Below are 12,336 nucleotides of genomic sequence, written 5' to 3'. Positions count from 1 at the left end.
TATTTCAGCCATACCTTCATCTTCTAGTTGTGACAATTCATCCCTCTCCAAATACTTCATGATATGAGTCACCAGGGACATGCGAGATTTTTCGCTTACATCTGCTCTTTGATCACCGGATATTAGGAGGAAATCACAAATGTCAAGTAGACTGTCCTTGTTTAGGGTGTACAATGCTCCTCCCACCTCTTCCTGTAGTTCTTCAAGCGGTGTCATTTTGTTGACAGGACAGGAGGAACTGTAGCTGTGCAGGGGTTGACTCTAAGCTGGGCGGTCCTTTTACTGTCCCCGATGATCTCTGACTGGCCTCGGGTGACGCGTAGCCAACCACCAGCTTCCTGACGTCCTCACACAGCAACAACGTTCTCGCTGTTACCTGCCTGGGTTGTAGTTATGGGGGATGTTGCTGGCTCAGAATTCAGTGACCAGGCTGTGGACACTGGACATCTAAGCAGCAATCCCAGCGGTGCCTCCAAGATGTTACACCCCTGAATTGAGGAGAAACAATCACACAAGTGATTCGCAGCTGTTTCCTCATCAAGGGCATTTAGTAGAATTTCCAAGAAACACACGTTTACAAAAATACAACAAATATCAATGCACAGAAGTACAAATTCACATCACTCTTATGTCAAGCAACTAGAGGTGGAGGGAAGATATACATATTTCTGTCAAACAATAAACATTTAGCTGCCATTAATAATTTCTTTATCCATTCCTTTCCAGTATGAAATAGGTGAATTTTGAACCTGTATAACGACAATCCAAAGTGCATAAATCAAACTAAATATGACAGTCAAACACATTTTAAACACATCATTACTCATATTAAACATAAACTTAAACATATCTTACATATCTTTGCTCATAGTAAAACACTAACAACAGAACACACTGCACAGAACGCAGCTACGGGGCGTCCAGTGGCGCGGAGCACGGGCTCGTCTGCTAAAGCACCGACTGTTCGCAAAACTTTCCCCTTAACTAACGCGACTATCCGACCGACAGCGTCATGACATTCTCCACTTCCCTGTAACCCGCCTTGGGCATGTGGACTGTGTTTTTAACAACAAACATACCTGAATTGAGGAGAAACAATCACACAAGTGATTCGCAGCTGTTTCCTCATCAAGGGCATTTAGTAGAATGAGGAAAACAGCGCGGGTCCTCCTCAGATGGGGGCGGAGACAAAACCAATCGATTTCAGATTGTCAGGGCATTCAGTGGATCACAGATAAACATTCAATTTCCACAATAAACAATGGAGTACATGTCGCAATACTATTCTCACAGTCTCTAAACTCATTCATCAATATTTACATAAAAACTATTAGTGCACTGTTTTTACCTTGTCACACTTCACATATCAAATTTAAAAACAAGATGTGATCTGTGAGGAAGGTAAACAATGCCCTATATCATGGTTTCAGCACTCAATGAGAATAAAAACCCAGAGCATATATAAGCGTCTTCAGTTGGCAGTTGGAGGTATCAAGAGGCCGGGCGGCTTTAAGCACCATCTGATTTAATCCATTTAACAGCTTTCAAACCAGTAATAAAAGAGTAATAAAGGAGAGACATCTGATCAAGACAGAGTTGCAGTAGTCGAGCCTCGATGTGATAAAGGCATGAATGACTCTCGATGTTGTTGTGGGAAAGACACGGCTTTACTTTGGCCAACAGCCTCAACTGAAAGAATCTGGTTTTGACAACAGAACCGATTTGCTTGTGAAATTTAAAAGCCCAGTCAAAAATCACCCTCGGGTGTTTTGAGGAGGGTTGATTACAGATTTCCATCTGGATGGCTAAAAACAACAATCTTTGTTTTAGTTTCATTAAGACTACCAAAAAAATATTATCCAACCATGATTTTAGATCTTCGAGGCAGTTGAGTAATGGCTGACTTTAACCCGCAGTTTTGGGTCTAATCGATAAGTAAATCTGGACATGATCTGCCAAACAGTGAAAGGAAATGTTATCTTTTTTTTTTTTTTTTTTTTTTTTTTTTTTAAATGGACCCCAGGGGTAGAATGTACAAAGAAAATAGTAATGGGCCTCAAAAAAGAGGCTGTCGAAGAGGAGTAATCACCGAGCTGAACAGAAAAGCTGTCTGTCAGATACAACTTTGAACCATTTAAGAGCTCGGCAAAACAAATACCTTCTAAGATATCCAGAGTTCAGTGACAACATGGGACATCTTGGCAGGGAACTCTGGATGTCCACCCCTGGACTCTAAGGTACAGGTAAAGTCAGCAACATTCAAACTATTTTTATCAGGTGACACCAAACAAATCCTAATTATGTTTAGCAACTCTTGAATATGTATCAAACAATTCAGCTTTTAAAGAAAAAGTGAATAAAAGATGGTCAGTATTGTGACAGTGCCTGGTTTTTGTTCAAATAAAAGGTGCTTGTTGATCAGGACTGTGACTGATCAGGAGGAAGTGTGAAAAGGCCAACTCTGTTTACCCGATGACAACGCTGTTTTTCAGCTCTGTTACGCGAACCAGAGGTCTGTCGAAAGGTTTCCCGCTCTGTGTTACTCCTCACATCTCGGTTTTTACTCAATTAATCAGCTCAGCTAATCTTTGAAACAGGAGAGGAGCCAGCTGGACGGGACGTCAAACTGACTTGCCTTAACGATTCCCAGACGATCCACTCCCCGTGCTCAGGAGAGGGCTTTAATCTAAAGAAAAGGTTCTTTAATGATATTTGACTCAGGGCGCATATAAAGGAAGATCTAACACATTGCCCTGTTTCATCACCGTCCCCTGAAGCGAGATACAAGCCACCCACAAGAAGGGAGTTCGGATTTCTAACAGCCATCCTCTGGGATCAACTGTGGAAACAGATGCTTTGTTGCTTTCAAGGTTCAATTTAGGTAGCCTGAGTAATGGTGTAAACAGTAATCAAGAGCTAATTTGGGGGATGTAAAGCCGCTCTGTGGCATAAGGACCTCTGCACTCAGAACATTTGAATAAACGAGACAAGGTTGACTCCAAATATTGAGGCTCGTGAATCACGGAGAAGAGCCTCCAATGAACTCGAGATGACATGAGGTGTGACTAAGGGAGAACAAACAGTCGTGCGTTCACTTTCTCTTTTGTTCCAGTCAGCTCGCTCTGATAAAGTAGACAAGCCTGCTGGTGAGTTCTTGTGCCTGATGCTGTTTAACACTGTTTTCTTGCGGCAAATCAGAGATCTGAACCAGATGTGGCGACACAGTGAGGTCAGGTGTCGGTAAGGGGTCAGGTCAACATAAGATCGGGAAAATACTTTCTTCTGCCACCTAAATAAGTGTAACATTACCTACAACCTACAACAATGAGAGGAGAAACAACAAGGAGAGACGACGCTGATGTCGACAGTAAGCTGGTCTCTGCGCAGCATGGAATAATACTTAGAAATCCCGGCAATGTGGGCCGCCATGATGAATTGTCCTCTGGCAGTCATAAGCCAAACGGTAGAAAAAAGGAGGCTCTGCAAATTGGAAATGGACATGCTTTTCTCTGCCAGCTGTTAAACTTGGTAATGTGTGGTATAACGTTTATTTGGCGAACTGCTACCTTTTATAAGCGCAAAAAAACACCTACAAAACAGCCGTAGTGGAAAAATGATGATGATAAAAACAAACTCCATTGCATGAATACACCTAAAACCTGACCTATAATGCCTTTTTCATGAAAATTAATCTGACATCCTCTCAACCATTATCTTCTCTTTTGAAATTCGCACTCCAACAAGGTTTACAAAATGTGTGACACACGCGAACAGAGTCGCACGAGCGACCATTCACTACAAAGTCACCATGTGAGCCGTCGTCCTGCAGGCTGACGACAGCTGAGTGGGGCTGGATAAACAATCAACACTTCTAATTGAATTTTACAGGAAACAGCTGTGGGGTCAAAAAGGCATACGAGCTGCTCACAGAATATGAATGACTCTGGCCTCTGAAGAATACTTCATGGAGGATACTTTTTTTTTTTTCTATTCATTGAGCAGTGTGACGCTACACAAGTTCAAACAATGGGGGGGGGGGGGGCGGGGGGCTTTGACATCAGTTAATGTGCACCATACTGAGCATTTGGTGCATACCGAATTATAAATGAGCCACAGTAGCTTGGTTTTTACTTCTTTCATAATGAGCTTTTTTGACAGATTCATGCGACATTCCAGAGGGGCTGGCCACTTTATTCTCATTGGCTTCATGTTTGGCCATGTGTTTGAATACTCCCGCAAACACTGAGTGAAAAGAATGGGTTCAGTACATCACAGGGTTAACAAAGAGACAAAGAGTCACGTTTGTCTTTTAAAAGTCAATAAGTCGAAAGCGGGAATATATAGAACATGTAAACTCAACACAGAAACAAAGGCCAACCTCTGGAAAGCAATCTCAGGTTCTCCTGCTATGAGGAGGCGAATGCTAATCACTGCTGAACTACACATGATCCTAAATGCAACCTGGTATAAATGACCAGTGTGCCATAGAGGTGAGTCCGTAATGGGAACAGAATTAATACACAAGCCGCGGGGGATCCTAAACGACAGGACAGCTGTTCGGTTTCATTCCTTCACTCCTCTTCCTGAACTGCGGCCAGATCGCTGTTGCACAAGGACTCAGACTGAAGCCGATTCGATTAATGTCAACACAGCTTGGTTGAGAGGGCGGAGACCATCACTGTTGGGCTTTTCTCCCACATAGAACCATAATATCGGAGCAATATCAGTTACCTTCTGCTGTGTGGAAACACATACAACCACATCACACCGCAGCAATAGTGTGCTTCACCAAGTGGAAAAACGGGATAACAGACATGTGACCTGGCTGTGCTCTGAGGCCTGCAGGCCCCCTGCTACTGGGATCTCAGCGCACCAAATACCACAAAACGCCCGCAATAAACGTCCAAGATGAAACTTCATCCAACGTACCAAAGTGGCTTCCGTTCCAGGAAAATGGCTGAACAGTCCCGGCAAAATACCTGGTGAACTACTGTGCGTAATCAAGGTGCATTTGTGGAAAAACTATAACTGCTGAAAGACAAAATGGACAAATAATCTTCTCGTTCTTCTCTACCTAATACTAGTACTTTCTGCAAAAGATTTAAAATCCTTTACTCTGTTGTTTTTGTCATTTCTCCCCTAAAGTCTGCAACTCACCACTTTTTTTTTTTTTTAAGTTCACCTGTGGACAGAAGCAACTTGAGATGTCGGCGCAATTTATAGCTCTCATTTGTGCAGGATAAGCTGTGAGGTGCATACAGGATACCAGAGGAACTTTTTAGTCTCTGTGTGGACAGAAAGCCTGGCTAATATCCACGCCAGCAGGTCTGTCAAAGTCGAACTCGTGTTTAGCCTGAGCATACAGCTCAGTATAGACGCCGAACTGGACACTGGCCTTTTAGGCACATGCACTGTATTTTGGTAACAAGACAGTTACTGACTTGACCCTTTCCATCTGCCCCGTGTGAACAGCAGGGTTTGGCATGTGAACGCATGAATAAGAGGAGTGCAGTGATGAATGCCGGTTTTGCCTCATTGGGATCATTCTTCGGTTGCCTGCTCTGTAAAGGCAAGAGCAACCTGTCTGGAGATGTTCTGTTTGAAGCAGCACTTCATCAAATCTGTCCAAAATTGACTAAAGCATTTTCTGGGAAAGTAAACACAGTTCTCAGACGCAGGAAACATTGCCGAGAACACATTTCAGCTCCCTTTTCTGTGTGCTTTGTGGGTGTTGACCCTCAATGAAATAGTGTAGTGGAAATTTTCTTTTACCAAATGTTTTCCATTGAACACAAGGTGACTTTTGAGGGTTTGGTTATCAGGCTGGTCAAACAGACAAAATCACAAGTCTGACAGAGAGTGAGAAGAGACGCTCCGAGTAAAAAGGTGTGTTTTGCTTCTACGCACGAGTAAAACAGAGTGTGGGGCGCGTGCAGAGGCATTTTTCTAGTTAGAACTAGTTGTGAAGAATTCAAGGGGGGGTTGATCTGACAACGTTCAAGGCTACATGTCCCAGAGTAGGAAACGTTTATATTGTATGAGCACATACTTTCTAGTCTAGTATCGTTCCAATAAAACAGAATGTTTCCTGCCTTTCAGGAGAACAACAAAATCAAAGTTAATTCCCATGTGTTGAATGAAAAAAAAAAAAAGATAACTGGGCAGATAGAAGGGGAGGGGGGGGGGGGTTGCTCTGTTTGGGCCTCACAGTAGCCAACACATAGTTAAAGTGACTAGTGAAGCTGAACAGATGCCTGGCAAACGCAGCTTTTTCCATCCTCGAACTGATTCCTCCTCTCAGACACCCAGGAGACTTTGGCCAGATAATCACTAAACACAAACAATAAAAAAAAGACGCTCAAAGAATTTACTGACATGCATGCAAACATACTGACCACAAATATTATGTAAAACTAACTGCTCTCAATGCCAACCCTTCAAATATTGAAAAAAAAAAACAAAAACTCCAAAACAAAACAAACACTGATTCACACAAACATGCAGGCAAATGCTGTTGTTCAGCTGTTTGGATCTTGCCCGAGCATATCGGTCCAAATCCTCCCTTTTTTGTGATGGGGGGGGGGGGGTATTGTCATCGTCCACAAATAAAAACCACATTGTGGTCACATTGCGATCACTGTAATAAATATGCCTTTTCATTAAAAGTCAGTGTTTGAATATGGAATCAATGATGTGAAGGTTTCAGTCAGCTCCTATTGCTGGCCAGTCTGCTCGCCTTGGTTATCGTCAATGACTCCTTAACAGATGCCAGTGCTCCGCATGGTCATCGTAGTGCCAAGACTTTCCTCTTCAACCTGCTGCCTCTTCACGCTGGCTCTTAAGCCACTACAGTGTTTTCAGTGGTGATCCTTAACCAGACTCCTGCACCCCCCCCCCCCCCCCCCCCCCCAAGCCGTTTAATTGTTAATCAGGGCGAGAACAATATAGGTGTCACAGCATGCCCCCACATTCCTGTGATGTGTTATCTGCTCAAATCCAGTCATGCAGAAGACCTCTGGCACGGCCAAGTGCCACAATGTCTGATCGTCTGGGCAAAAGCACAGCATCGCTCAGGGTTCGGCCAATCAGGAGAGGACGCCAGTATCGCCACAGCCGCTTGAGAAAAGGCTTTTCATCGCTGATGCTTTTTTTTATGCTCGTGATTTAAATTGTTATTGCTGCAGAGTGAAGACATGAAAGAAAGCAACACTTCTGAACAGTGTTTCTACAGGTTTATAAAAACAGTACACTCAAAGTTTCACATCAATAACGTTGTTCCGTGAAGCATCACCCAGGAGAGAGGATGTCTCGTTAGTTTCTGTTTATAAACAACGCCATTGTTGTGTATAAACAGGACTTCTGTTTTTGTAGATTCAAAGACCTGCATGTGTATTAAGTGAATGAAGTGGCACACAGTTGGCGAAATTGAAAACAATTCATATAAACTGAAATGGACGTGCTCTCCGCTGCATTTCTTTATTTTGTCATGGTCTGCAGCTTTAAATTATTCTTCATCTTTATTACATTTTACCATCTGTCTGAAATAAGCTGTTTGAGCTTCTCTCTCCTGATGGCCTTCATTTTTAAAGCTTTCAGTCAAAAGCATGAAAATCAATGCTCGTAGTTTGACACCTGCCTCATAAAACAAGCTTTTCCTGTTTTTAATCCAGCTGAATATTTAAAGAAATCTACATTGACTATTCAAAACATGACCCATAAGTGAAAGTGGTCTGAAGACTGAGCTTTTCCCTCAAAGTGTTTAATATGAACACAATACAGGATAATACTTTTTATCTTCCAACAAGTGACTTGACAATGCCCCAGATTCATATTACCGTAATTAGTATGAGTATTTTAAATGTGAGCAACGTCCTGGGTCGCAAACTGGCAACGGGTCTGTTTAAGTGAGTCACCAAAACACCAAATCCGATCATCTGCTGCTGCGCCACTGTTTATCAGCCTCCAGACTCAGTCACTTTGTCAGAAGGATATCGGTAGATACACCACACACATACATTTGGTTTGGCAGTGAACCACCTGATTGATTTTGTGCAAACGGGATTATTTTTACAACATCATCTATGATAATATACACAAACAGGCACTGCTTTATGTTCTGCTCATAAGGAAGGTTTCAAGTTCAAATTAACTCACAAAGTTATAAATTCAACAATAAAAAAAAGCTCAAACTGGAAACGGTGCAGCCGCTCTTGTTATGTTTGACTAATTCTGTCTGTTCCTTTCAATTTAGCTAACCACATGCACATGTGAGAATAGGAGGACCTCGGTTCAGCCACAAGCTTCCTGCTGTTTTGTAATCAAATCAGAGGCGAGGGAATTCTAAATGAGTCGGTCTGTGAAGCACAAATTCCCAGGAAGCCTTCAAACATCAGCGGGCTGCAGAGTGTCCCGACTTGCTGTGACCTCTTGCCATCATGCTGGGAGATGCACGGGGAAGTTCTCAAAACAAAACGACGATGTTGTGGTTCTTGAGCCGTGTCACAATTCCCAGGACAAGTTAACTCACAAGGAAACTGTTCACTTCTCCCCTTGATCTCTGCAGGAAAAATCTGCCTCGGCTGACATGATTCACAATTACATTGAGGAATCCTGACCTTTTTCAATTTCTCAACAATCTATACAACATTTCCAGCTCCCAAACCCTGTTTCCAATGAGTTGAATGCTTAAACTGAAATTACCCTGTGTGCGAGTGTGAGACACAGGAGGAAGCCTACTGTGATGTTAAGGTCGAGGAAGAAGAGTGTTTTCTCTCCAAATGTTTTCATATGAGCTTACAATTCGAGTTATTATTAATGATCACAGTACAATGTCTTACCCGTCCAGACCTCAAAGCCGAGGCGGCATTTTAAAAGTCCCCTGCTCTGAACCAATTATAAAAATAATTTTAAAAAAAGTTTTCAGGCTCCTAAAGCTGCTCGCCGTGTGGATGATCGGCCAAAAAAAGCGATGCGGTTTACATGAAACGGCATTGTGGTGTGGACAGGGCCTAAGATTGTGCCCGCCAATTTAGCATGGTGTGGCTCCTCAAAGTGAAAATGAATTGCAATTCATTATTTGTACAGGATAGTCATCTGGGGGTCACTCTCGATTTTTTTCCAAATCTATTTAGAAATCATCTTAAAAAAAAAAAAAAGATCGTTAAAAACTAAAACTATTTTCACTTCCTTCTTGGACTTGGAGGAATGTTTGACCTATCATGCTGAGGATAAAGCTGCAGGAGAGCCAGGCTCGCCCCAGAGGGCAGTTCAGGGCCTTTGATGGTTCTGGTTGGGTGAAAGTAATGAGAGCAGCAGCCTGTGGCAGAGAGCAGTGGAGACTCTAACCCCCCCCCCCCCCCCCCCCCCCCCCCCCCACCCTCCTCCTCCTCCTCCTCCTCCTCCTTCTGCCCTGAACCAGCTACAAGAGTCTCCCTTTAATACCTGCAAAAGGTGGCGTGGCTCCTTTTTTTAGAAAAGCAAACAGACCACAACAGGAAAATAAAATATTTGCCGTACTAAATGATGGGCGAGCTGGGGACATACACAGCTGCCCCGAGTGAGGAGAACAGTGGGTGACTGTGGGGCCTCTTCCAACGCGTCCAATGGCGGCATTATACCGGCGGCTGTCAGGAGGAGGGTGTGCGACACAGGAATGTTAAATACTGCAGGAATGCTATTTATTTTCATTAAATACCACCAGGTTCCCTGATGCCCGACACACGTGTGAGGGCGCCCGTACGCACGCGCACATTCAAACACATGCATATGTACACATTAACGGGTCCAAGGTGTTCGGATCTGCCCACTTCTGAGACGCGTGGTGAGATCGAGATCAGAAAAAGTCCCGACTTGACGCGCCCCCGACTCACGAAGACGTCAGCACACCGGGAGGAGGGAGAAAAAGATCTGCTCAATTATTCAGGGCGACTTTAGTTCCTCCCCGACACCGTGTGCCACTCTTTTGTCCCAAACAGATGTTACAAATATCATAATTCTGTGCACAGAAGTTGAGTAATATTTTTACAGCTGGACAAACACCAGAGGATAAAGTCTGGTCTCTGCACACGTCTAGACAGCAGAGTGCACTTTTATGAGGACAATGATTCAGCTCTCAAGTCCTCCTTTGCTGACTCAGCGATAAAAATAAATAAATGGTGAAGCAAGTTTGGTAACAGACAGCAACTGGACCGATAAACTTCCTGCCACTTATAAGCAGTGGAAGCTGTGTGTCATCGACGGGGCATTTGAAGCTGTTTGCCATCAGCAGCCAGGGAAGTCTCGTCTCAGCGACACGGGAAAAGATGTTGTCAGCTTTCCAGTTCAACTCGTACTCGGTTAAAATGTCTTGATTGCGTGTTCTTGTGGTTATTTGAACACTTTTGACATAACCATTATGTCATAAAAGCTCCTGTTATAAATACCTCTCAACAAAAAACTACTTTTTAAAATTGTTACATTTAATGTGACCATCAACAGATTGATTAACTAGTTTGAAAGAACTGTATCAACATATTAATGATTGTGATTCACTATTTTCTAAAACTATGTAACCCCAACTTTCTCACAATGCCAGGGTTCTATCAAATCGACTCACTCCCATAAGATCCGGGCGACCCACTGACTGCACACAGTGAATAAACCACTCCACTTTGTTCTCAAAACTCCCATTTATTCTTTTCCCTGGATTGTTCCCACACCTTGCATTCATCAAAAGCCCAACCAAACGTCACGGAAATGCTGTTTCAGACATGTGAGTGAACGTAGAATGAATTACGTCGACCCTTCCCTTGGAGATCCTGTTTATAGAACAGAGATGATTTCCAATGACAGAAAAATGTCGATTTGAACTTTTGACCTGAATGTACTTTCGAGGGCACTTTGTCTTGTGCATTTAAAAAAAAAAGAGTGTTTCCAGCGCTGTGGATGGTCTTTCCAGCAGGGAAGAAGGTGAGGAAAGGACAGCCCACAAATGTTTGTTCAAAAATAACACTGCATGCAGAGCAACCACAATAACTAAAACAAAGAGTAAACAAGAACCGAAGCAAGTGCACGTCCATCAGTGGAGGAAGGCTGTTGTGGGTTAAGCTGCAGGGCTCTGATCCACCTCCAGTTAAATCTGATATCAACATGAGGCCGGACACCTCACATTCAACATGCTGCTGCTCTCACAGCTGAAAACGACCCGTTCCCATAATACCAGCTCGAACAGTGTGACATAGACTGATTGTGCACAGCTGGACTGACAGTAACTGCTGGTAAACCCTCTTCACCTGTACACCTGGACACATGTTCACCTTAGGATTGTTACAGGCCAGGGTGTCTCAAAATGTGGACGAGTGGCATCAACCTTTTGCTCCACTACAAAATAGTGGGAGTGCAGGGCAAATATCCAAATATTCTATTTGCCTCGCGGCCAGCATGGATCCTCTGGTGGCCTGTCTTTATCTCCGCGTCAGGGCGCTGGGCAGCAGCGACATGCTGATGGAGAACGCAAGCAGGTAGTATTGAGCAAAGCGACAATAGTCCCCATTCAGACCCGCTTCACGGTGACCCACACGCCGACCTGCCCTCCTCCCCTCTCCCTTACTCACCTTCTGATAAGCCAGCTGCAGGTAGTTGTACGGGATCCTCCGGTTGAAGTCCTGCACCACGTCCTCGCTGACTTTGTGCACGGACTGCGGGCCAAGTGTCTCCTCGATGCACCGGTTCATGCACGCGGCTCTCCGCAGGACCACGTCGAAAAAGCGCAGGTCTGTGAAGGTCTTCCCGAACGGATGCTGGTCCTGGCACCTCAGCCGGCAGCGGACCCTGGTGCGCCGGACCTCCCGGTGGCTGCTGAGCGCGCCCTCCATGAAGCGCACCACATCGCCGTAGTCGCTGCTGTAAAACGCGCGCACGGCGTCGTCGTACAACAGGTCGTACGGCTCCAGGAAAGCTGCCGAGGCAGCTGAGAGCAGGACGACACACAAGATGAGAGCCGGGGGAAAGTTTCCATCCATCCTCTGCTTCGGTTCGGACAGCGCGGCGGGGGAGCGGACGGACGGAGCGGAGCGGACGGACGGTCACAGCGAGCGGCTCGATCTCGACTCTCAGTCCATTTAAAGGCTCCTCACACGCTCGTGACGGCTCCGGGGCGGAAATAATGTTAGTAGATCGGGGACACACATTTTGTTTTGGGCCCCTCTTGTGGCTCTGGTAACTCCTCCCCTCCGCCAGATGAATGGCCCGAGGACAATCAAGCAGCTCGTGGGGAGTCTCAGGGCTCCTCCACGGAGCGCGCGCGCGATAGACAGGCTGGATCTGCGCGTTCTCACGCAAGAGTGATTTCCACACAAC

At 44.7% G+C, this 12,336-nt stretch overlaps 1 protein-coding gene across 2 annotated transcripts in view; it reads right to left on the bottom strand.

The window, feature by feature from the left end:
- p3h2 (prolyl 3-hydroxylase 2) overlaps positions 1-12,103 on the bottom strand; it is a 59,725-nt gene extending 47,622 nt beyond the window's left edge. For both annotated transcript variants that reach the window (XM_080506036.1, XM_080506037.1), the window contains exon 1: positions 11,592-12,103. In XM_080506036.1, the coding sequence (XP_080362162.1) occupies positions 11,592-11,999 (408 nt within the window). In that variant the 5' untranslated portion in view covers positions 12,000-12,103. The remainder of the gene's footprint in view (positions 1-11,591) is intronic.
- Positions 12,104-12,336: the final 233 nt, after the last annotated feature.

This window comes from Blennius ocellaris, assembly GCF_963422515.1.
Source record: "Blennius ocellaris genome assembly, chromosome: 12".
Classification (NCBI taxonomy): Eukaryota; Metazoa; Chordata; class Actinopteri; order Blenniiformes; family Blenniidae; genus Blennius; species Blennius ocellaris.
This window is presented reverse-complemented; position numbering and strand designations above follow the sequence as displayed.